The sequence below is a fragment of the Pristis pectinata genome, chromosome 14, assembly GCF_009764475.1.
Source record: "Pristis pectinata isolate sPriPec2 chromosome 14, sPriPec2.1.pri, whole genome shotgun sequence".
NCBI lineage: Eukaryota > Metazoa > Chordata > Chondrichthyes > Rhinopristiformes > Pristidae > Pristis > Pristis pectinata.
The window spans coordinates 37886316-37912772 of NC_067418.1; the positions used below are offsets into that span (position 1 = coordinate 37886316).

Below are 26457 nucleotides of genomic sequence, written 5' to 3' on the forward strand. Positions count from 1 at the left end.
AGACAATGAATACTGGTCATGCCACCAATGTCTACTTATGAATTGTTTTTTTTTAAATTTATCTGCTAATAATTGTTAAGCCACAGTGCATGGCAAACACTGCTGGTCATATGAAATACAATTTAGCACTTTAGTAACTCCTGAATGTTGCCAAATAGAATCTCATGTTAGCACCTTTCACTCTTTTAGTCTGAGGTTTTTAAAAATCACAGCTCATATGGACAGCAGTTCATGGCATTTGAAGCATAAAATATTTATTAATGGTGTACATTTCATTTTTACTACAGTTCAAGGTCTTACATCATTTCTCTCTTTTCCATCACAAACTTTACCCATTTCTGAACTTCTCCTGCCTCTTCCTCTCTCACCATCACCCACCATCCCCCCCACATACACTTGATAACACAAACATCAGATAGCTGTACAAAATTAATTGCTGCCTTCCTGGGAAACTTAGAGTACAGCATAAAAGGAGACAGATCCTTTGAAAGAATATTTAACTAAATATTGATTTTAAGATAATCCACTTAAAAGCATCAACAGCCTTACAATCAAACCATGTGGACATTAGTCATCTTCACTGTCTTTATTCAGTTTCATTCGGATATTCTTCCGATTTCTTTTTCTTCCACTATGAAACACGACTGACTCATGCTCCTTCTCTTCTGTTGTCATCTGTTTCCTGTCCTTTGACAGCTCCCCTACATCTTTATCATGCCACCAAGCTTCTACATCCTCCACATCCTTGACTTCACTGTAATCCAAGTGTGCCAGATCCACCTGCCCAGGATCTACTGGACTGAGTTCATCTTTCTTTTCTCTCTTCTTGATCACATCAAGCTTATTGCCAGGACTGTCCTGTTCGGTCATCTCTGGTTTGGATGGCTTTGTGAAAAGGATTTTACCAGCAACACTGTCAGATTCTTGATTGCAACAGGAAGTGGAGCTTTCATTGAAGTCTGTTGTAAATTTTTCTTTTCTTTGTTTCTTCAAGACATCCATGAACTCGAACGCCACTGCTGTATTTTTCTTATTGCTGGTTTCTGGAACATCTTCCAAGCTGTATTTGGTCCAGCGTTCTGGATGCAGTAGATAGTCTGGGACAGAATGTGGCTTTTTACACAAGACACTGCTCTGCCTTTCTTTGGCAGGTTCCATGATTATCTTTCTCTTTGAAGGAGAACTGCTCAGGCATCCTGGAGGAGAACCCTCTATCAGCTTTCCCTGAGGAGCTGGATTTGGTGGACGTTTGAATTCTCCTTCAATGATCCTCTTGTCCTTTGGCTGAGATGCATCAAATTTTACTGCATTCTCCAAGCCACTGAATATATTGTGACTACGTGAAGTGAACCCGGAACTAGTTCCCCGTAGCTGAAACAGCTGCGATGGAGGACTGTTTCCAACAGTGGTCAGAGAATGATCTGACATGTAATCACACTGGGGTTCAACAAGCAAGTCATCTAGGTCCCAGGGATCTGGATCAGATTCGCCAAGAGGTGACATGGAATTAAGTGATTGTGGATTAGTCTCCGAGTCAGTGTCACTGAGGGATATTACATCACTGAATAATCTAGTTTCATGGTCTGGGTCTCTTAGAAGCAAGAGATCTGTGGAAACCAAGTTGGTCTCCCCATCTGCCATTTTATTCCAACAATGGACCGTTGTCTTCTGCAGTCACTGCAGCAAACAGGTGCTTCCAGATGTCCAGGGAGCTCACAGCCTGGTAAGGAAAGAACAAGGACGTTTCTTCTGAGTCATGAACCTTCATACAGCAAATACTATAGTAGTACAGTACAAAGCTCAGCAGATGGAAATTTTAAGTAACAAACTATTTACAAAATAATGTATTTGTATATTAAAAATAAGTAATAAATTTTAAATCTAAATATTAATGTGGCTGAAACAGTGATAAATAGTTGTTTCAGATTTGACTGATACATTGGGTGCCCACTATTTTGTCTCAATAAAAATCAGTATACTGATATTAATTTATTGTAACAATATTAAATAAAAGCTTAGCTAACCAGTAATTCATCAGTAACGTTACTCAAAGTCTGATAAACTCCCTTTCAGTTTGAGCACTTCACTGAGAAATATTGCAACCACGACCAAAACTCTCCCAGAATAACTGCAGTGAATCATTTGACAAAGTGATTTCAATTGAATATGGATGATTTTAAAATAAAGAGTAAAAAATAATTAAGTATATTTATAAAAAATGTTTACAGATTGAAGTACTAATCAGAGAAAAAAATCATTACTCAAATCTGATAGTATATACAAAAGTAATATCAATAATAGAGTTGTTAAACTTCCCCTACCTGAATGATTACTCTTATTTCAAAGAAGTCACAATTCTTGCAGGGGACACAGTTCTACAAGCACTAATTAGCACATTTCTTCTGAGTTATGAACCTTCATACAGCAAATACTATTCTTACATAGTATTTGAGTGGGAAATCACTGATCCACCAAAGAAAAGCAGAACCATGGGCTGAATTTTGATTTTCCCAGCCTAAAGGCACCAAAGACAATTATGAGGTTCCCAGTGCCACACTGGCTAATATTACTAGCTTTCCACAAACCTGTTGTTTATAGCCAGTGGCAGTTGTCTATAAATTGTCAGGCAGTCAAAAAGTAAAGTTCTCTGTGTAATTGGACAGAAATTTCTACTTTCAGAGTTATCAATGTAGCTGTTTAGGTTTGTCTCAGGGAGATACAAGAGACTGCAGACTCTGGAATCTGGAGCAACAAACAATGGAGGAACTTTAAGAGTCGAGCAGCATCTGTAAGGGGAAAAGAATTGTTCGCATATGGGTGAAAACCCTTCATCAGGACTCAGACTTCAGGAAAAATTAAATACCACGATGGGATTTTACTTTGCATATTCCTATTTGTGCTTCTTTTAGGGAGGGTCAGTAGTGCTAAGAATGGAACATGTTCAAATTTGGCATCATTTTGGTATCAGGTATAAAATAACTTATCTGCTTTTCTACAACCTTGTTAGCAACCTCTATTGCATACAATGTATTTTTTTTCCATGTCCTACATTAATCACCTTGAATGAGATTGCTCGTCATTGCTCTTGGGAGAAAACCTACTTGTTATCAACTTGGCAAATAAAACAGACAACATTGCACAAGTTTCAGGAATAAGATCTTTCTTTAAAGAACCTGCACAGTCACATCAATGTGCTGCACATAGCATCTCTAAGCCTCACTTTTCAACGGCCAGCATAATAAATAATTCACTGGAATGCCCTTCACTGACTGTAATAAGTATCTGCAACCACTTATGACTTGCATGCAGGGATCACTGACCGATTGATCAGCTTGGAGCCACCTGAAGTAGAGGAGTCAGTTCATTGCGAGAATTGTGGCCCGACAGGCTGGAGAATATGGTCTCCCACCCACCACCTCACCTGTCTTGTTTAGCCTGGCCACTATGGCAGCTTTTTCTGCCGCTGCCATAGGGAGAGCAATGCACGGGGCAATGGTAGAACAAATGCAAGTTCTGCATAGACACTCTGAATCATCAAGGTTTGCATTTAGTGCATTAAGTTGTGTGCTAACTGCCAAGACACTACTCTTCACATATCTTATTAACAGAAATGGAGTGGAGTAGCTTGATAATCAAAGAACATACTATGTCAGAGTCAATCGTTCAGCATGGACGATGAAGCAACTCATATTGTATCAGAAAATTTTGTATTAAGGCCCCGATAAAGGAATCTTAAAAAGATAGCACTTTTTGGAATGAAGTTGCAATTTTTGCCGGATGTTAAACAAAATATATTTGCACACCATCAATTACCCTTTGGATACAAAGCACTACAACACTATCTCCTCCAACATCAATCATTGGGGGAATTTACTTACTTTGTTCTGAGACTGAGCTAGTTTCCCTCCTTCTCGGTCTGTTAAAGCTACCAGGGTCCTGAGCTCACACACACTGCAAAAACAACATCAGGAGCTCTTAAAATTAATAATTTTATTTGTTAATTTCCTTTAGGACAACATCACCAGCACTGTGCAGATATCCAAATAAATGTAAAAAATAACATTTTTAAGTTTGAAGCTGCTATTTACCACTGCATTTTACAATGACATCTCATAACATCCATATTAATTATTGTTATATACAAACTACGGGTGAGCATTCAACTTCAGAACACGATTCCAAATGGCAGAGATACTCAGCATTTGGGCCTACATTTCTCCCCCCTCAATAAACACGACTAGAATTGATTCACCATACTCAAGTTATTTCAATGTAGTTTACTTTACATAAAATACTTTGAGATAGATAAAGTCATTTCATTATTTTATGTGATGTCAGACAATTAAAGGTAACCCTTTCTATGGCAAATAGTGATGAGTATACACAACTGTTCTTTCAGCGTATTGGACGCTATGAATGGTCTCTATGACTGCTTTCCTTACAGCTCCAGTAGTACTGCTGAACATTTGTGGAATATGTTTAGTGTCTATTAGGTCACCTATGGCACAGTGATTATTCCAGAATTTTGGAAGGCTTATTGGCTCCAAATTCCTAAATGTTCAGTTGTGGCAGAGAGATCTTATTTATTGGTAGTATTGTATGTTATAAAGAACTGATAGTTTTCCTTTTACTTCTTGTAACTTTGTGTTTCAGGTATTTAGCACACTTCATGATCTGGTTCCGAGGCCACTGAGGGTTTAGAAATGATCTGACTTTGATGCCTTTACCTTGTAGATCAACAAGGGATCAGCATGGGCTGAGGATCTTACCCACTGAACCCGAACCTGCTAAAAATTGTGAACTTTGCTTTGTGGATTGCTAAAGTTGGTTAATTAGATATTAGAGCACTAAGAAACCAAATATGCTGAGTTCAAGGATTTTTACTCTATCCAATACAAGGCATTTAGATGGGAGGGTCACTCCAGAGAGATTAAATTCCTTGTCCTATAACTGGACAGAATTATGTTGTCAACTTTAACAGAGCCTTCACTTTTAGCCCTTTTTTTTTTGCTTCTTTTCCACCTCTTCACTTTCCCAATACTCAGTCATGCCACATTTCATCTTCATTCTCATGGATATTTTCTTGTCCATCACTACTCTGTATCCTAATCTCCTCTTAGTATTCCAACCATGAATCTTGTTTACTTGAGCTCAAAGCTGTGTTAATGTTTTCTGAAGGGATAATCAATGTATTTGCAAAGCATTATTATGAGCAAAACCCAAACTGTTCCACCCTTTCTCATCAACTTCTAGCCCTGCACATATGCCGAGGACTAATCTCACCCACAGACAACAGACTATCATCTACATATGTACTTTTCTCCAGACTGTCTACCTGTTCACAAACTAATACATTAGCATGGGTAGGAGAGTGGCTAACTAATAGAAAACAGAGTTGGGACAGAGTTGTCATTTCTAGATTGACAGTAAGAAATCTGCATTAATATTCCTTTCTTGCCTACCACAACACCTGCACTGTAACATCTCAACCCTGATGATTTGAATCTTCCTTGCTGTTCCTGTCCTTTCTCTCTCTCTCTTCAAATTCACTGACCTCATTATCTTTCTAAAATCTCTTCTCTATTCACATGTTACTACCCAAAATTATGACCATCTCCTGTGGCCCCTCTATATCCTGGGTATTCCTTACAAACAATGAAATCTGCAATTATTCTCCAGCATCCCTGCTACATTTCAGATCCAAAAGAATAAGTTCTGTTTGGAACCTAATCTGTCCCTCATGTTGGAGTATTAAAGAATTACCGATATAATGAAGGTTCTTCAACCAGAAGAAATAATTCAACTTTCCGCAGTTGCTAAATGACGTGCCGAATATTTCCAGCATTTTTTTTATTTCTGCCCCGTACTTTGATTATACTTTTACTATTTGTAATTTTAATTAAAGTTATTTAAACATTATCCATTCAATTTCTATTCTCACTGCTTCTTATAGCTATCCATTCTAAATGTTCTCCACCAAACCATTACAGCGTAATTTCAAATGTTTGGTTGGCGACGACTCGGGTGTCAAAACCTTGTAGTCAGTCGCGATGACACCTTCAATGGCCTGCTAATACTTGATGCCGCCCGACCTGTTGAGAATATCCCACATTTTTAAATTTTTAAGTTCAGTTTGCCAGCATCTGCAGTTTTTATTCCACCAAAATCCCCGCTATCCTAAAAGAGACATCAAACGAATGGAACAAGGTTAGTCGTCAGGGCCCGGCCCTGGGTCACACTGCGCCCGGCGGCTCCGTCCCTTCACGGAACCAGCCAATCAGAAAGCACGTAAAACGACGCAGGGCGCGCCGTCTCTCGCGCCATTCCCTTCACCCTCTCCCCCCCCCCGCGCAAAAACTCACAGATTCCGAGTGGTGGACAAAATACTGTTTAACTCTAAAAGGACAGCGGTTCTATCTTCATTCAGCTGTGACTCCGGGTCCATATCCCCCTGGTCTGGGTGCGGCCTGACTCCCAGGTACGACTCAGCACGTTCCGTTACACAACCTTCTCCCACCTCTCACTGCCGCTCGCCGGAAATGACTGATCAAAAGGGGCCAGTTGGCACCTAGCAACGGTGCCCCGCGCGGTGCGCGCTGGGAGTTGTAGTCCTCAATCCACTGGCGGCTTCGGCGCCCGGCTCCCATGTACAGCTCCCGCAATGCCTCTCCAAAAACCTTCAATATTGCTCGGCGCTCTGACGCGGGGTGCCACGGCGCTTGACGATATTGTTGATCCGGTACAGTTATGTGTCTTTGACCTGACAATTGGCATTCCTGCCCGGCCGACTTGACGATGATTGGTAGATACTCGGACTAATCAGAGCCAAGCAGCGAGAACATGGCCAATCCGCGTGAAGATCTTGCTGTCTTTCAGAGTTAGACCCGCCTCCATCTCAGGCTGCGGGCTCGGAATGGGCAGCAGCCGCTTGTTTGGTTCCGGCGCCGAGCTCCGTGATTGGACCACAGCCGGCAGTGGCAGTGTACATAGGCCACACAGTGGTGACTGGACTGAACTTCGACTCGGTGGTTCTCCGCGATTGAAAGCTGTCAGTGAGACCGCTAATTGAGCTGCAAGTGGCCGGTTTTTAATTAAATTCTACGCAGAGAGTGAAACCTGTCTGTGCTTGGCGATAATGAGCGGTCATCAGAAAGATACCAAGGTGGACTTCATCATTCTAACAACTCACTTCAACATGGCTCTTTATTCCACTTGCTTCTGGATCCAGAACGGAATCATGCCGGTGAGTTATGAACTTGTTGAGAAGATCAGTTTTCCTAATAAATGATCTGTGATTAGCTAGTATACGGTGAATTGCGTTTCCTGGTTACGCAATACTTGAGCCGAGATTGAAAGTTTTTGCTGTAAGTTTATAATTGAGTTCATTTCAGTCTAATACATTGGTCTCTTTTGATCAGTTTGCTGAATAAAAACACATTGCGTTGCGTCTGCTATCTCTTAAGTTTCAAACAGCCGAGGACGCATCTCACCTGGGCGGAGATACTTTACTTTTTGCCAACCATTCAAGCAGTCCTCCTGTATTTTAATCCCATTTAATCTAGTTTTACTGCGGTTTTGGTAGATTCGTTTCCATGAGGACGGTTGCAAACCACTCATTTATTCTTTTTGCTAGTTGGTGTCAGCTTCTCCCTTGTAATGAATAGACTTGATTAGGTATCGTTGTGATTGAACGTTGACTATTATAGATATAGGATATTTATATATACAGTGGCATGCAAAAGTTTGGGCACCCCTGGTCAAAATTTCTGTAACTGTGAATAGCTAAGCGAGTAAAAGATGACCTGATTTCAAAAGGCATAAAGTTAAAGATAACACATTTCTTTAATATTTTAAGCAAGATTACTTTTTTATTTCCATCTTTTATAGTTTCAAAATAACAAAAACGAAAAAGGGCCTGAAGCAAAAGTTTGGGCACCCTGCATGGCCAGTACTTAGCAACACCCCCTTTGGCAAGTATCACAGCTTGCAAATGCTTTCTGTAGCCAGCTAACAGTCTTTCAATTCTTGTTTGGGGGATTTTCACCCATTCTTCCTTGCAAAAGGCTTCTAGTTCTGAGAGATTCTTGGGCCATCTTGCATGCACTGCTCTTTTGAGGTCTATCCACAGATTTTCAAAGATGTTTAGGTCGGGGGACTGAGAGCCATGGCAAAACCTTCAGTTTGTGCCTCGAGGTAGTCCTTTGTGGATTTTGTGGTGTGCTTAGGATCGGTATCCTGTTGTAGAAGCCATCCTCTTCATCTTCAGTTTTTTTTTACAGACAGTGTGATATTTGCTTCCAGAATTTGCTGGTATTTAATTGAATTCATTCTTTCCTCTACCAGTGAAATGTTCCCTGGGCCACTGGCTGCAACACAAGCCCAAAGCATGATCAATCCACCCTTGTGCTTAACAGTTGGAGAGGTGTTCTTTTCATGAAATTCTGTACCCATTTTTCTCCAAACATACCTTTGCTCATTGCAGCCAAAAAGTTCTATTTTAACTTCACTAGTCCACAGGACTTGTTTCCAAAATGCATCAGGCTTGTTTAGATGTCCATTTGCAAAATTCTGATGCTGAATTTTGTGGTGAGGATGCAGGAAAGGTTTTCTTCTGATGACTCTTCCATGAAGGTCATATTTATGCAGGTGTCGCTGCACAGTAGAACAGTGCACCACCACTCCAGAGTCTGGTAAATCTTCCTGAAGGTCTTTTGCAGTCAAACGGGGGTTTTGATTTGCCTTTCTAGCAATCCTACGAGCAGTTTTCTCAAAGTTTTTTTGGTCTTCCAGACCTCAACAGTTCCTGTTAACTGTCATTTCTTAATTACATTACGAACTGAGGAAACGGCTACCTGAAAACGTTTTGCTATCTTCTTATAGCCTTCTCTTGCTTTGTGGGCATCACTTATTTTAATTTTCAGAGTGCTAGGCAACTGCTTAGAGGAGCCCATGGCTGCTGATTGTTGGGACAAGGTTTGAGGAGTCAGGGTATTTATAAAGCTTTGAAATTTATATCACCTGGCCTTTCCTAATGATGACTGTGGACAAGCCATAGCCCTAACAAGCTAATGAAGGTCTGAGACCTTGGTAAAAGTTATCTGAGAGCCTAAATCTCTTGGGGTGCCTGAACTTTTGCATGGTGCTCCTTTCCTTTTTTCACTCTAAAATTGTACAAAACAAAAATAATAACTAACCTTGCTTAAAATGTTGAAAAGAATGTTTCATCTTTAACTTTATGACTTTTGGAGATCAGTTCATCTTCTACTCACTTAGTGATTCACAGTAATGGAAATTTTGACCAGGGGTGCCCAAACTTTTGCATGCTACTGCATGTGTAAATCTACGTTTTGCCTGGTTTGTAAAACAAATACAACTGCCGACGCTGGAATCTAAAACAAAAATAGAAATGCTGGAAAAGTTCATTTGTCAAGCAGCATACAGGGAAAGAGAAAATGGTTAGTGTTTCAGGTCAATGACCCTTCCTCAGAACTGGGGAAGAGTGGAGAGGTGTCAGTTTACACAAAAGAGGGAAGGGAAAGGAGTGGAGAAGAGAGGTGCAGGACAAAAGATTATGTGGAGACAGGTTAGACAGATCAGGTGAGGATTGACCATTAGCAAAGCATTTTAAAGAAACAGGTTGAGAAAGAGATTTAAGCATGATTGTGGGAAAAGTTGAGAGGGCAGTTTACCTGAAGTTAGAAAATTCAATGCCCAGAAGGTTGCAAAGTGCCCAGTTGGACAATAAGATGCTGTTCTTCTAATTTACATTGGGCTTCACTATGACAATGAAGGAGGCCGCAAATGGACAGTTTGTAATGTGTGTGGGATTGAGAATTGAAGTTGTACACACAAGGAAGCTCAAGATTGTCCCTGTAGACTAAATGCAGGTGTCTGAAAAGCAATCACCCAGTCTGTATTTGGCACGTGCAACATAGGGGAGGCCACATTGTGTGCATTGAATGCAGTGGGCTAGATTGGAAGAAGATCAAGTGAATCACTGTTTCACCTGGAATGTTTGTTTGGGTCTTTCCCAGTTTCTTCATCTCTACCATATTTGTTCCAATGATGAGGCATTCAGCCCTGGTACATCTGGAATGTGAGACAAGAGACTGCAGAGGCTGCAATCTAGAGAAACAAACAATCTGCTGGAAGAACTTCGCGAGTTGAACAGCATCTGGGAGAGCAGAGAAATTGATGACATTTTGGGTCAAAACCCTGCAACAGGGCTCAGTGGAGGTGGCAGTCCTGATACAGGGTTTCAACCCAAAATGTAATCAATTCATCTCCTCCCACAGATGCTGCTCAACCTGCTGAATTCTTCCAGCAGATTGTTTGATGCATCTGAAATGTCATCCTTCTTCCCCTTTGCTGTAGTGGATAAAGCTCTCAACTTCATTTCCTCTATTTCCCACATGTGTTCTCACCCCCTTCTCCCCGGGACAGAACAATGATAGTATTTCCCTGCTACTCATCTTCTACCCCTCCAGCCTTTACATTCAATGCATTATCCTTTGCAACTTCTGCCAGCTCCGAGATAATCCCACCAAAAGTCGCATCTTCTCCCTATAACTTCTCCTCCAACCCCTTTCCCCCCCCCCCGCCCCAAACTCTTCTGCTTGGTTTAGGCCCTAAAGTGGCCAAAAGCATCATGTGATCTGTGACTCAGGTGAATGAATGGTCTGCCTAGCAGAAATTGGTGACATTTTGTTTTGATCCCAATAAACTTTTTTGAACCTGGGCATATTTCTTTTCATTTAGGTTTCATATTTGAGGCAGAGGTTTGAACCTTTCTGCACCATCATCCATTACATGTCTAATTAACACATTGATTCCATAATTTGAGGCATTGCATGCCCAACTGGAGTGTTCTAGTCAGGTAATTGTGAGCAAGCAGCAAGTCACTTTTTACATACCTTCTGTTGGACTTTGATACATATCTATTTCATATCTTCCTTTCACAGACGATTGCAGTGTCATAGGCAACATAGATAGGAATTTTGCACTGTACCTCAATATCCTTAACAAGGAGCATAATTCTGAAACATATGTAGAAATCTATCATTAGGATAGCCTTGAATTTCTTCTTGACTGGCTGTAAATCTTACTGAGCTCCCAAATAGATCATTTATTTCTTAAAGGCACAATTGCCCCTTTCAAGTCACACCTGGTGTTTGTAGAGTCTCTTCAGGACTTGTTCCAGAAAAAGTGTTTTTCTTGGTCTGTAGCAGTTACGATTAAAACGGGGCCTTGATGGATTGACATTTGTCATACTTTATAGCTGTTCTATCGTGGCCTGAAATATCTTTGGGCCTGTGAGCTAAACCATTCCAAATCCATGTAATTGTCTTCAACTTCTAGAGTTCCTTGTTTATAGCTATTGTTGTCAGAAGCTTTTATTGTCTTAATCTAATAGTCAAAGGAAAACGTCATTTCTTCTGGAAAGAAATGTGTTGATACCCTGAAATAGCAAACAATTGCTTTTATGCACCTTGTGCCCACCCATTGTACTTCCTGAGTCAATGTGCAGTTCAAAATACTTGGGCAGAATTACCTGCACACATTCCAGAGTGCTGCAGGCCAATGGGCAAAGTTTCATGGCATTTTTTCACAGCTACCTCCATGGAGATTAGAGCTCAGTATCAAAGGTAAAGTCCCTTATTCCCAATGACTTGGACTGGGTCCTCTTGTAATCATAGACAAAAAAGTTCTGCAGTGCTCTAAGAACTCAAAAGTTGCATTGTTTGAACAGTTCACAGAAAGTGACCACGTAGTCAATCTTCCATTTAATTTATCTTCAGCTTAAATATCCAGATTTAATAGCATTCAGTAATCCTCTAGTGACTGGGGTGTTGTGTGAAATCATTCTTTTAACTGTCTTAAGGATCAAGGACTCTGGACTTGAACTTTGTAGACCAAAATTAGTTTAATCACAAAGGCAAACACAGGACAGAATGGATGGGAACAGACACGCGCTCATTCACGCACAGGATACCACAAACCCGAGAGGGGAAGTGCAACTGGGGTAAAATACATTCACACACAATAATACACACAAGCACACAGTAACAATGTACAACTTCAGGATATAACACTTCAATGCCCATCCCACACTAGCATTGGCCCTTAACGCTCCCTGACCATGTAGTGATGCATTCTTACCAATGATCTCTGCAGCATTGTCTCACAACTCCTGGGGTCATCAAAAGAGACAGGGCTAGGGGAGCCAGCCCTTTTTATGGTGCTAAGAGGCTGGGTGGAGCTTCACTGTTGTGATTTAAACGAGCCAATGGTGTGGGAGTCAAAGATTCCTGCCACAGCCAATGGTCAGCAGGTTCAGAGACAAAGGATACTGGTCAGGCAGGTTCAGATGCAAAAGGTACTCTCACACCTGAGGGGTAGGTGGAGCCACACCTTGATTGACAGTAGTATCACTTCCGATCAGAGGAGCAATGCTGTCCTCCGGTCAGCAGGGGTCAGTGTTGTTACTGTCACGTGACAACCATGTGGATTTCTCACAACATGGGGGTAGTAATAGTCAACTAATATACACGTGACAATTCTTTATGGGACGTTGAACTTTCTGTGGGCCTGTGAGGTTGGAAAGCATATGCTTTTGACTCGCTTTAATGAGTAATCTTGCCTGTTCTTCCATATTGGGCATTCTCTTGTTTCTTCCAGTTCCGTTTTATTAGCCTGAAAGAACAAATCCATTCTCTCATACACCGTGCAATAATTCTATGGTTTTGTTGAAGGGAACAAAGTTTCTTAGACAGGTATTTATCACTGTCACTGCCATTTTGCCTGCATTATCATGCCATAAACATTCTCTCCATTCCAACCCAGTGGTACCTTGGTTGTTGCTATAATTCACTTGTTTAACAATGTTAGTTTCCTGTCACTTCCCTGAAATGCAAGGGTCCATTTGTATCACTTTGCGTCTCAGGAATGCATTGTTTTGCATTTTCACCACAATCAAAAGGATTCTGTCTCTGTAGAATTAGATTTGCTGTCAGGTTTTTGTATCCTGATTCACAATTGCAGTTATTGGAAAGGAGAAAGAGTGTTATTTTAAAAAAAACTATTAATGCTCTGTGTAGCTCATGATCAATATCCCTGTCACTACCATTTATAATGCTGGTAAGTGTGAATTGTTCCCTAGTAATAGAGAAGCATAACCAGTCACTGTTGAAGTTTGACAATATTTATCATATATCCCGGTAAGCAGAACTCTTTAAAGTTTGCTGTACTTCATATAACTGGGCTGCTTGCTGATCAATATGACATATTATATACAAGTGGTGATATAATTAGTATTCTTAAAAAGACGTGCACACACCACATTTAGTATCTCAACTGTACCCTCTGCCTCTACAAAAACAGCTGCTGTTTTATGCCTCATCTTTTGTCATTTTTGTTTTTATATAAAAGACTAAGATACCTTTTAAATGTTACCGTTCACTCCATTCTCATACATTTTCCTTGGACCTTTTTCACTTCTCCTGTATAATTTTTCTATCCTGCTTGATCCTAATGAATTAGAAACAAAAAAAAAACTTTGTTTTTATTTTAAGCTCTATAACTTTGCTAATCCAGAAAGTTCCAGTTTTGGATGCCACTCCCATTTCTATAAGATATCTTTATTAGTCACATGTACATCGAAACACACAGTGAAATGCATCTTTTACGTGGAGTGTTCTAGGGGCAGCCCACAAGTGTCACCGCGCTTCTGGCGCCTACATAGCATGCCCACAACTTCCTAACCCATACGTCTTTGGAATGTGGGAGGAAACCGGAGCACCCAGAGGAAACCCACACAGACAAGGGGAGAACGTACGAACTCCTTACAGACAGCAGCAGGAGTTGAACCTGGGTCACTGGCACTAATAGCATTACACTAACCACTACACTACCGTGCCTGCCCCCTACACTTCTTTGACGTAGGAGGCCATTAGGCGCACTGAGTCTCTGCTGGCTCTCAAAGCAACCCCATTCCTTGTTTTCTTCTCCAGGGAACATATGGTCTTGATCTGGAAAACCTCCGAGACCCCCAAATAGTTATTTACATTTTTACCTGCTCAACTTGATTTCACTCCCACCTGGGACATATGCCCTTTCAGTTCACAAAGAGCAGCCTCCTGCAGCTGAGCATGTCACATCGAGTAGTTCTTTGCACTTTCCCACATTCAACTCAAATATAAAGGCATGAGTTTTGCTCATATTAAGTCAGAGGTTCAGTAGAGGTACGAGCAGTGTTGTTCTGGTCAGAGAGTTCCTAACATCTGCAACTGCAGGTAGCAGCTTACAGTTGAGATTAGATGCTAGAGCAATGGACTTCCTGCTCCATTGCTGGACTTGGCACAAGAAAATTGTCCTTTTCTATTATTTATATTATGTACGAAATGGGTGAATTACATCAGAAAATACCCTTGAACCCAATTCGAATGCAATTCATTCGTCACAAAAATAGCTCATTGCTTCATTCCACATTTTTATCAGATCACCATGCTCAACAATGCAGGACCTAGTAAATATGTTTCAAAAGGCAATGTTGAGGGGTCTACAAGCGTATTCAACTGGAATGATCAAATGTGTGGTCTATTTTTGCCCTCTGACAACTGGATTTATTCTGGGCTATCAAGAAATAGCTGAGCAGACTGGATTTAGCAAAAGGTACAAAACCAGACAATATTCTGGCTGTATTGATGAGCTGTACTCCCATCCTTAGTCAAGCTGTTTCAGCACAACTGTAACTCTAGCATCTACCCAGTAAAGAGGAAAGTTGCCAAGGTGTGTATTGTCCATATAAAGCAGGACAAATCTTTTACTGTCCTTCAATAAAGTGATAGAAAATATCATCATCATCAGCAGCACTATCATGCAGCAATGACTTGCCAATGACTTTCTCCTTGGTACTTTGTTTGTGATCTATCAAGTCTCTTGGCTGTAGACCTCATTGTACCCTTGATTGAAATGTGGGGAAAAGAATTGAGCTCATTTGAAGTAACAACTTCTCTTGACATCATGGCAGCCTTTGATAGTTTTGAGGAAGGACCCCTAGTAAATTGAAGACAATAGATATTTGAGGGAAAGCTGTTCACAGGCTGGAGTCATACTTAACTCAAAAGATGGTGAGAGGTGGAGATCAAGATTTCAGTTTGGGGATGTTGCTGCCAGAGTTGCTGGAAAGTGTCCTGGGCTTGACTATTTTCAGCTGATTTAGGAGTGACTTCTCTTTATAAAGTTGGCAGTGGTGATGTTTATTGGTGACTTGGCCAATGGTCAATTCCAGGGTTATTTTAGCTACGTCCCAGGTACTGGCACTCAATGACTAGCTTGTTTTCCCTTCTCACTGAGTGAACATTTAGAAGAAACATGTCGTTAGGAAGTTGAAATGGCTGCAGCTTGTACTGAAAAGTTAAACACAAAGTTGTCCAATAGTGTCAAAGGGTAATTTGTAGTGGAGCTGAATGGACTGATTATGCAGCAATATAGTGCCTCTGGTTCAAGCTGATAAGGTTGATGATAATCTTTTGCTGCCAGGAACCATTTGCATGAGATATGCCACAATACTTTTGAATACCTTGGCTAGGCTGTCCTATAGGGTGGTTATGATGAGTTGAGATGACGTTATACGTATGCAGTGTTGCAATTCCCAGTCTGACCCTCCCTCGAAAACTGACATGTACCATTAGTGTAGACCTCTCAACTACTGGAAGTGGCTTGTTTGCCATGCCTTCTATAGTTTTAAACATTTTGTTAAAATAACCCTTACATTTTTCTCTGTTTGAAGGAATCTATACTATGTACGTGTTGTTTTCCTCAGCCTGTCCAAATACCAGTGCACAGACCATGGGTAAAGGTAGTTGGGCAAATATGATTGTGTGATTCTTAATTCCTACCAATGCCCTAAGATTGAGTATGCAGCTGAATTAGTGGCTGTTTTTTGTTTTAAAAAATGTTCATTGTGGACGGGGGTAAGATTTGAGGTACAGATCACTGCAGAGAAACTATTGCTACCAACTAAGGCTTCAGACATAATAAACCTTAAAATAGAGTTAGTTTAATATAATCTAATATCTTCCTGATCTGTCATTTTTGTCAGCTGTCATCTCCCAGTAACTTGTTTCGACACTGCCTCAAGTCCCATTTCAGAAGACTGCAAAATCTGTGATACTTTAGTTTGTTACTGAGAGCATGCCAGCTTTGTCAGGCAAGGGCTGAAACTATATTTCCATCTATGTCCCATTGGGTACAAATTAGAAGTAGGAGTATGAAGAGGACAGTCAGCCCCACAAGCCGGCTCTGCCATTTAATATCATGGCTGATGTAATTGTAACCACAACTCTGCATTCCCATCTATCTATGATGACCTCTCACTCTCTTGCTTATCAAGTATATATCTAATCTGCCTTACAAATATTCAAAGACCCCTTTTTTCACCACCTTTTGAGGAAGACTCTCAATATTCAGGCAAAAGTTCTACCTCGTGTCATAAATGGGTGAGCACTCATTTTTAAACAGGCACCTAATTCCTGACAAAGGATCTTGGACCTGAAACATAAACTGTTTCTCTTTCCACAGATGCTGTCTGACATGCTGAGTGGTTTCAGAATTTTGTTTTTATTTCAGATCTCCAGCATCTGTAGACTTTCCATTTTCACCACATCCACTATGTCAAGATCCCTGAAGATCTTGTGTTTCAATCAACTTCCCTCTTCCTCTAAATTCTAGTGGATAGAACCAGTCTCAGTCCCAGCTGTCTTCAGAAAGAAACCTGCCCATTCAGGTGTTCATCTAACAAATCTTATCTGAACCACTACCAATGCATTAATACTCTTCTTTAAATAAGAGATCAATACTGTGCACAATGTACCAGATAAAGTCTCACCAAAACCCTGTGTTACTGAAGCTTGCCTTCTGAGCTCAGCAATCTGTCCCCATTTTGACCAATTTTGTTTTTCCTGCTAAAATGGACCATTTCACATTTTCCCACATTATGCCTCATTTGTCCCTTCTGTAGCCTCCCTATGTCTTCACAACTTAATTTCCTATTTATCTTTGTGTCATCAGCAAGCCTAGCAACCATACCCTTGGAGCATTCATCCAAGTCATTTATATAAATGTAAGTGTTGAGGCACACCATTTTGCTACATCTTGCCAACCAGCAGAAGACCCATTTATGCCCCCTCTGCTTCCTGTTAGCCAGCCAGTCTTTTATCCATGCCTATATCATGAGCTTTCATTTTCTACAATAAACTTTGATGTGTCACCTTATCAAATGTCTTCTGGAAATACAAGTATTCTACATCCACCAGTTCCCCATTATCCACAGCACATCTTACTTCAAAGAATTCCAATAAATTGGTCAAATGAGATTTCCCTTTCTCAAATCCTGTGATGCCAGTTGAAGAATAGCAGGGAAGGTTCTTGATGCCATTATTCCTTCTCCAGTGGTCAGATTATTCATTTACTATCTTATCCATTTACTGTTTTGGAAATTTTGCGTTGTGCACATTGATTAACATACTTTCCTAATAATAACAGGAATGTACTTCAGAGTAATTAGGATGTCCCAATGTAGTTTACAATGAAAAACAATTAAGGTTTTGAGTTGTTGACCTTTCCTGAGAATTGGATGAAGTTAGGGCTTAAATGTTTAAGCAAGTGCTGAGCCAAGCTTAAAAAGTGAGGAAGGAAAGAATGGTAGAGGAGATCTGTATCTGAGCAGGAGTGATTAAATAGCAAAAGAAATAATGGTGCAAAAGCTGTGGTATTGGGATGAATAAAGAAATTAAAGGTAGGTCCAGAGCCAATATAGTTATACCAGAACAGTTGTGCGATTGAAAATTGGAGCAGTGGTTACGATGAAAGTTATTACACACCATGTTGAGATCAGAAGCTTTAAATTGCCCAGTTGGAAAATGAGGGACAGCTCCTCAACGTTGCCTTGTGTGACATGTATGGCTTACAATAATGGATGAGTCCCTCTTTAAGAATTGTAGCATGTGACTAACTGCTCTGTTAGCACAAATGTATTGGTGTAGTACTGGACAGAACAGTCTGCCAGTGTTCCTCCCTGTGGGTGTTTCTTTCATTTAATAAAGTATCCTTGTTAATTTAAATCAACTGTTTTACATTATCTTTGATACATTCTGAATGGGGCCAAGATTGTTAACAGATAACTGCATTTTTGCACATTTGAAGAACTCTGTTATCGGCGATCTGATTATTTGTGGAATGTGGGAGACTTGGTTGAGGGAATGATTCTGATGTGAGAGAGTATATTATTGAAATGTGCATACAGACTTAAAGCTGCAGAGCTAATCCAAGCTGGATCAGAAATGCTGAACAACCAACAGAAGGAAGTGCGTGCAGTGAAGCAAGAGATCACAATAAGAATAAGTTCGTTTGGTGTTGTAAGTATTGTGGATGCTGAAATGAGAAGCTGAGAAAACAATATAAAGAAACAAGTGCACAAAATGTGAACTGGATAAATTTACAAAGAAAGCACATTGAAGCAGACATCAAACATTCATTCAGTGGCGAAGATGAGCTATGCAGGGACAGAGATGATGTCCGATCCAGAAGACCAGATGGACACAATGAACCCAGTGTCAATCATCATTTTTGTGGAAGGAATGCCATTGGATATATCTTCAAGAGGTTGATACAGGGCAACCAGTGACATTTCTGTTTGGGAGAATCATCTAATGCTCTCACAAAAGCAGCAGGCAACCTTGAAGCAGTTCAGTTGAAACCAATGAGCTTTGTGTTGTTGATGTATAACAGGACTGTGCTGAAGCTGACTGGGAGATACTCTCTTAAGGTGATGAACCACATTCAAGAGAACTATGATTTGAATTGAATTGCAGTAGACCAGAAAGATTGCACACTCTTCTTGAAAGTATTGTACTACTCTGTAGATAGGATTGATAAAGCCATGCCTTTTATAAATGCCAGGATCATGAAGGTTTCCTCAAAACAAGCAGTCACTTCAGCCACGCAATACAGATAAACATGCAGATATTGTTCACCAGACATGGAAACCAGAAATGCAGGAGGATAACTGAAGGCAGATGAAAGAAGATGAGTACACCAAAGACCATTAAAAGTTAGCAGCAGTTGAGGATGAAGCTTGCATCAACAGACTCCAGATGTGGCAGAAGATAATGATGACTTGACACACAGCACACTCCTCTTCATATCTTATAATTGCAGAGGAGGACATCCCATGAGAGGAACAGGCATGCGACCAGGTTTGGAAGGAAATTTCTTCAATCTGAATATGTGGAAGACTTTGGGCTAAAGTGAAACACCAGGACTAGACAGTTATTTTGAATATATTTTTCTTTATTAAAGGAAGAAAATAACATATGTGGTTAATGTAATATTGGGTGTTCACCCCTTTAAAATTGTAACAGGTAACTAGCTTCCCTCTCCACATTTGCTGCAAGTGTTCAATGAAGAACTGGGCAGAACCAGTCTGCTGGTGTGGCATTCTTAAGGGAATACATCCTGACCCCAACATTACAAAAGCCATGAGTTGCATCTTTCTATAATACTGGAAAACAGCCAAAGTAACTGCCTAGTTTCACAATAAGGAAGAAGTCAGCAAGAGCTGAAAGAAAAAATTTCTTAACTGAGAACATGGAACAGTACAGCACAGGAACAGGCCCTTCAGCACACACTATCTGCACCGACCACGATGCCAGTCCAAACTAATCCTGTCTGCTTGCACATGGTCTATATCCCTCCATTCCCTACCTGTCCAAGTGCCTTTCTAAACGCCTCTTAAACCTCGCTATTATATCGCTTCCACCACTTCCCCTAGCAGCCCATTCCTGGCACCTATCACATTGTTGGGGAGAAAAAACTTGCATTGTAAATCTCCCTTAAACATTCTCCTTTTCCCCTTAAAGCCATGCCCTCTAGTATTTGACAGTTCCACCCTGGGAAAAAGACTCTGATTACCTACCCTATCTATACTGCTCTAATGTTGCCCCTCAGCCTCTGCTCCAGAGAAAACCGAGTTTGCGCAACCTCTTCTTTATAGCTAATGCTCTCTAACCCAGGCAACATCCTGGTGAATCTCCTCTTTTGCATCCTGTACAAAGCCTCCACATCCTTCCTGTAATGTTGTGACTAGAACTAGACACAATACTCCAAATGAGGCCGAACCAAAGTGTAATACAGCTGCAACATGATTTTCCAGCTTTTATACTTAACACCTCGACTGATAAAAGCAAGTCTGCCATAAGCTACTTTTATCACCCTACTACTTTTGCCACTTTCAGGGAGCTATCAACTTGCACTCCAAGATCCCTCTGTACATCAATGCTCCTGAGGGTCCTGCCATTTGCTGTATACATTCCTCTTACATTTGACCTCCCACAGTGCAATACCTCGCACTTGTCAGGATTAAACTCCATCTGCCATTTCTCTGCCCACATTTACAACTGGCCATTTCCTGCTGAATCCTTCCTCACTAAGCACAACTCTGCCAAATTTTTAGTGCTTGCAAACGTACTAATCAGCCCACCCATGTTTTCATCCAAATCATTCATCACAAACAGCAGAGGTCCCAGCATTGATCCTTGCAGAACATCACTGGTCACACCTCCAGTCAGAATAACACCCCTCCACTACTATGGCCCAGCCAATTTTGAATCCAATCTACCAAATCTCCATGTACCTCAATTTTCTGAATCAGCGTACCATGTAGGACCTTGCTGAATGCCATAAAGTCCACGTATACAACATCCACTGCCCTACCATCATCAATCATGTTCAGCACCTCCTCAAAAAAAAATCAATCAAGTTTGATAAGATGTGACCTCCCCCACAGAAAGCCATGCCGTCTATCCCTAATAAATCTAGGCTTTTCCTGATGCAATTAGATCTTATCCCTAAGAATCTTATCCCTAAGAATCTTATCTGATAATTTCCTGTTTTTTCTCTACTGCCCTTAAACAGAGGAACAACATTTGCTATTCTTCAGTCCTTTAGGACCTCACCTGTGGCCAAAGACCATACAAGGATCTCTGTCAAGGCCCCAGCAATCTCCTCTTGCCTCTCTCAATAGCCTGGGATAGATCCCATCAGGCCCTGGGGACTTATTCACCTTAATGCTCCTCAAGTGGCCCAACACCTCCTCCCTTTTGATATCAACATGCTCTAAAATATCAGCATACCCCTCCCTGATCTCACTGTCTTCCCATGTCCTTCTTAGTGAATACTGATGCAGAGTACTTGTGTAATACCTCGCCTATTTCCACCGGCTCCAAACATAAATGCTATCCTTTGTCTTTGAGTCATCCTAATCTCTCCCTAGTGACCATCGTATTTTTACTGTACGTATAAAATGTCTTGGGATTTTCTTTTGATCCTACTCACCAAGGATATTTCATGGCCCCTTTTTTTTGGTCCTCTTTATTCCCTGTTTAAGTTCGTTCCTGCTTCCTTTATCTTCCTCAAGGGCCCTGTCCGAATTTGGCTTCCTAAACTTTGCATGTGCTTCCTTTCTCTTTTCGACTACATTTGCAACATTTCTTGTCACCCAAGGTCCCAAACCTTACCATCCTTGCCTTTCTTCCTCACAGGAACATTTGGGTCCTGAATTCTGACTAGCTGGCCTTTTAATGACTCGCACATGTCAGATGTGGACCTACCCAATCACAGCTGCTCCCAATCTCACTCTCGCCAGCTTCTTCCCACTCAAAAACATCCTTGACCCTGGCACCGGGGACGCAACGCACCTTTTTCGCAGCCACAGAAAAACTTATCTGTGCCTCTCACTATAGAGTCCCCTATCACTATTGTTCACCTAGACTTTGCCCTACCACTGTTCTGGCTGCTGCTGTCATTTTTCCCTGAGAGGCTATTTCCTGCCCCCCCCCCCCCACCCCACAACAGTATCCAAAAAGAAGTACTTGTTTGAGAGGGGAACAGCCACAGTAGATTCCTGAACTACATACCTAACTGATTTACCTGACTGAAGCATTGGTGTGACCACCTCCCTGAAACTCCCATCTAAAACACTCTCTGCTTCCAGTATGTTCCTTAGTAAGCCTAACTGCTGCTCCAACCGATCCATGTGGTCTGAGAGGAGCTGCAGTGGACACACGTCCTGCAGACATGTTATCAGGGACACGGCCACTCTCTGATCTCTCACAACTCACAGGAGGAGCATACCACTCTACTGACTGCTATTACTGCCCCTTTAGTAAGCTAGCAGACCTAAGAAAAAGCCTTGCCTTGCCTAGTTGCTGCTCGCCCTCCTCACCGAAGCCCGGTGTTCACCGAAGCCCACACTTTAACCAGCAGCACTTCCACCTCAAAGCAGCCCCTCTCAAAATGGTCACCTCTGCTAGAGACCACCTCCCTTTTATTTACTGTTTAGCCTGTCAATAGTAGAACCATAAGCTGCTCACCTGCAATGACCGTTTCAAACACCTTTGAGAGGGGAACAGCTGTGGGAGACTCCTGCACTATCTGCCTGTCCCACCTGCCGGTTGCCCATTTCTCTGACTGAAACTTTGCTGTGATGACCTCCCTGAAACTCCTGTCTACAACAGTCTCTGCTTCCTGAGAAGACAACAAATGCTTGGAATTCTCTACTCCAGAGGACTTCAGAGGCTCAGATGGTGTGTTCAAAACGTATTGAATAATTTCTGGATATTAGAGGAATCAAGGCTTATGGGGATAGAGCAAGACAGGTTCAATTCCACCACTGTCTGTAAGGAGTTTGTATGTTCTCCCCATGTCTGCGTGGGTTTCCTCCGGGTGCTCCAGTTTCCTCCCACGTTCCAAAGACATACAGGTTAGGAGCTGTGGGCATGCTGTGTTGGTGCTGGAAGAGTGGCAACACCTGCAGGCTGCCCCCCACACGTTCTCAGTAACGCAAAAAGAGGCATTTCACTGTGTGTTTCAATGTATGAGTGACTAATAAATAAATATCTTTTACTTCAACACCATTTTGTTGCTAACCGCTACACTACCGCAACAATCTTATTGAATGATAGAGTAGGGCTGAGGGATTAAATGGTCTACTCCACCCCTACTTCTTGCATTCTTACTGTAAGCTTCCCTCACTGTAGGTTTTTCTTTTGCTTCATAAAGTACCCTTGTTCGTTTTAATCACTGATCATTTTCTGATATTTTAGAGAGATCAGGGTGGCAGCGGAGTGCAACAAATTAAGTGGGAAGCAACTGGAAATTCAAAGTTAAATTCAAAATGTTCAGCATATCAGTTGTGTATTCACCCTAGTACTGAGGAATCTGCAAAGTGAACAGCATATACTGCATATACTAAATTGAAAGTACAAGCAAATGATCCATAATATCATTAAATTAACTTAATCCCCAATTTATTGCTACTTCTGGAGTTTTGTACTGCATAGATAAGGGTTAGATTTGATGAGGGGTCATTTGCCTGAAACGTGAACCCAGTTTCTACATTCACGGATGCTGCCTTAGTTGCTGAATACTTCTAGCATTTTTTTGTCTTTTTCACCAGCATCTGCAATGTTTTGCTTTTGAGTAAAGGAAAGGCCATTTTAGGCACTTGGTAAATAAAACATAAGACCCATGTTGAAATTTAATTATACTTATTTCCAGTCGCCAATTAGAGTGATAGTGAACTGGTTGTTAAACTACTGGACGAAATATCGATAGATATGAATATAAATAAATAATCTGAAATAAAATGCTACTATGTGTACAGGTCCTCCCGAGCTTATAAACGCCCTACTTAGGTACAGCCCTTATCTATGAATGAGCATTTGGGAGACCGATGGGATAGATTTGCCAGCTGAAGGCATCTTCTGCTGTGTGTGAACTCAGTTCACAGCCACATTTGTGACTTGAGAACTGTCCGGGTTACACAGGAACAGAGCTCTGCCGTAACCTGGGGAGGACCTGTAGAGGTGATCATGACAAGTGTTTCTGGTGTTTAGGTTACATCCCTAGTTGGGAGATTTCTTATGGGTAAGAATAGCAGGGTTGTATTTGTGGGAGATATTAATTTCCCCGGTATTGATTGGGCCACACAGAGTGTTAAAGGCCTGGATGGGGTGGAGTTTGTGAAACGTGTACAGGAAAATTTCCTGAGTCAATATATAGAGGAACCTACTCGGGAGGGTGCAATACTGAAACTCGTCTTGGGGAACGAGGCAGGGCAAAGCAACTGAGGTGGCAGTCAGGGAGCACTTTGGCTATAGTGACCATAATTCTATTTGTTTTAAGATAGTGATGGAAAGGAATAGGACAGGCCCACAGGTTAGGGTCCTAAACTGGAGTAGGGATAATTTTTGGGGAATTAGACAGGATGTAGCAGAGGTTGATTGAGAGAGCCTGTTTGAAGGGAAAAGAATGAATGGCAAGTGGGAGGCTTTTTAAGAGTGTGATATCAAGAGTCCAGGGGCAGCATGTTCCTGTTAGCGTGAAGGGTAAACCTGGCAAGTTTAAGGAACCTTGGCTGAGGAGAGATATTGAGACTCAAGTCAAGAAAAAGAAGGAAGCAAACATTGGGTTTAGGAGGTTGGGGATGAATGAATCCCTTGATAACTATAAAAAGATTAAGAATACTCTTGAGGGAAATCAGGAGGGCAAAGATGGTCTGAGATGGATCTGGCAGGTAAGGTTAAGGAAAAGTCATTGGCGAGGCTGCACTTGAAAAATTGTGTACAGTTTTGGTTGTCCTGTTATAGGAAAGATGTGGTTAAACTGGAAAGAGTGCAGGAAAGATTTACGGGGATGTTGACAGGACTAGAGGGCCTGAGTTATAGGGAGGGGTTGGTCAGGCTAGGTCTTTAATTCTTGGAACGTAGGAGAATGAGGGGGGATCTTATAGAAGTGTCGAAAATTATGAGAGGCATAGATAAGGTGGATGGTAGCAGACTTTTCCCCAGGGCAGGGGAGTCCAAAACTAGGGGGCATAGATTTAGGGTGAGAGGGGAAAAATATAAAAGGAACCTAAGGGACAACTTTTTCCCACAGAGGGTGGTGAGTAAATGGAATGAGCTGCCAGAGGAACTGGTTGAGGCAAGTACAATAGTATCATTTAAGAAGCATTTGGAGGGGAGGGGCCTGGAGGGATATGGGCTGAATGTAGGAAACTGGGACTAGCTAGGTGGACAATGTGGTCAACATGGACTTGTTGGGCCAAAGGGCTTGTATCCTTGCTGTATTGTTCTATGACTCTATTTAGTAAGAATTTTCCTTAACTTTGTGTACCCAATAATAAAAAGCAATGAAAACAAACTTTCTTTAAGTTTATAAGATTAAAGTGCAATATGATAGTTAAATAATTTTTATTATTTAGGGTGGACAGTCCACTGATCAGTGGCCTGGATTTTGCCACCAGCAATGAAGGAATAATGTTATTGGCTTCTCTCAGTCTTTTGGGGAGCTGTTTGTGACAATTCACTGTATATGGAGATATCTTAAGGTCTGGTGCCTTTTCTACAGTGGATCTACGGCACGTACAAAATGGCAGAAAACAGACTGGGCCTTTGCAATTAATCCATCCTCCATTCCAGTGGCAACACCTCTGTAGCTGGGGAGGATTGAAACATTTTTCTCAGTCCTTCTTGTAATACAAGTCTACCAGAACTCCCTTTTAAGTGCTAAGACTGATTTACCTTTAAGAAACTGTTTGTAGTCCACTTTTGTGAAATCACCTCTCAGCCTCCAGCCTTAGCCAAATTTAGAACCTTTATTCCTTTTACCTTTTGAACTTTCCATAACTATGCTAAAACTAACATGACCAAAAAAGTGCTGTCCCACAGATACTACTTCTATCTGCCCTGCCTCATTCCAAAAACCAAATCAAGAATTGCCTTGCACTTTTGTTGGGCTTGCTAACTGCTGGCTAAAAAGTTCTTCTAAATGCAATTGAGCAATTCTGTGTCCTCTGTACCAATATCTCTGTTAATATCAAGAAAGTTGAAATCCCCTATTACTAACCTTGTGCACTTTTTGTTCAGAAATTTGATTACACAATTGCCCTCCTACCTCTCTTGGACAGTTGAGCCCAATAGTACACTCTTGTTGTGTAACTGCCCCTTTTTTTTCTTTATTTCAACCCATTTCCTCATTTAGTAAATCTTCCAACATAATGTATCATCCCTTCAAGCTGTGACCATTTCACCAATATTGCCACTCCCTTTATCTTGTCTGAAAACTATATACTTTGAAATTTTAAGGATGTTTCCATGATAGCTATATCAAACTTCCACATGTCATATCAATGCCATCAGTGGATCGGCATAATTCATTAATACTTGCATTTAGGTATCTAACATTAAGTGCACCAATTTTTTTTTATTTTCTAATTTTATTTATGTCTTTCAAAATCTCTTAAATTTTCTGCTCCCTTAACCAGTTTTTTCCCTCCCTTCCCCTCCCCCCCTTCTGAATCTTTGCTCATCTTCCATTCCCTCAAGGCAAGTTTAAACC

The 26457-nt window shown here is 41.1% G+C and overlaps 2 protein-coding genes across 3 annotated transcripts in view; one reads left to right on the forward strand and one right to left on the reverse strand.

The window, feature by feature from the left end:
* Positions 1–237: 237 nt before the first annotated feature.
* tssc4 (tumor suppressing subtransferable candidate 4) lies at positions 238–6764 on the reverse strand. Of its 2 annotated transcripts, XM_052029047.1 has the most exons (3): positions 6363–6764; positions 3879–3951; positions 238–1720 (listed from the first exon to the last, which is right to left on the reverse strand). In XM_052029047.1, exon 3 carries the CDS (start codon positions 1639–1641, stop codon positions 568–570), a length of 1074 nt encoding a protein of 357 aa, XP_051885007.1. In that variant the 5' UTR covers positions 1642–1720; positions 3879–3951; positions 6363–6764; the 3' UTR covers positions 238–567. The 2 variants fall into 2 exon arrangements, with proteins under 2 accessions (XP_051885007.1, XP_051885008.1); XM_052029048.1 differs by lacking the exon at positions 3879–3951.
* Positions 6765–6929: 165 nt separating this feature from the next.
* The window catches only part of slc22a18 (solute carrier family 22 member 18), a 93740-nt gene continuing 74212 nt past the window's right edge, over positions 6930–26457 (forward strand). Inside the window, exon 1 of the mRNA XM_052029046.1 lies at positions 6930–7243. Coding sequence (XP_051885006.1) covers positions 7136–7243 — 108 coding nt within the window. The 5' untranslated portion in view covers positions 6930–7135. The remainder of the gene's footprint in view (positions 7244–26457) is intronic.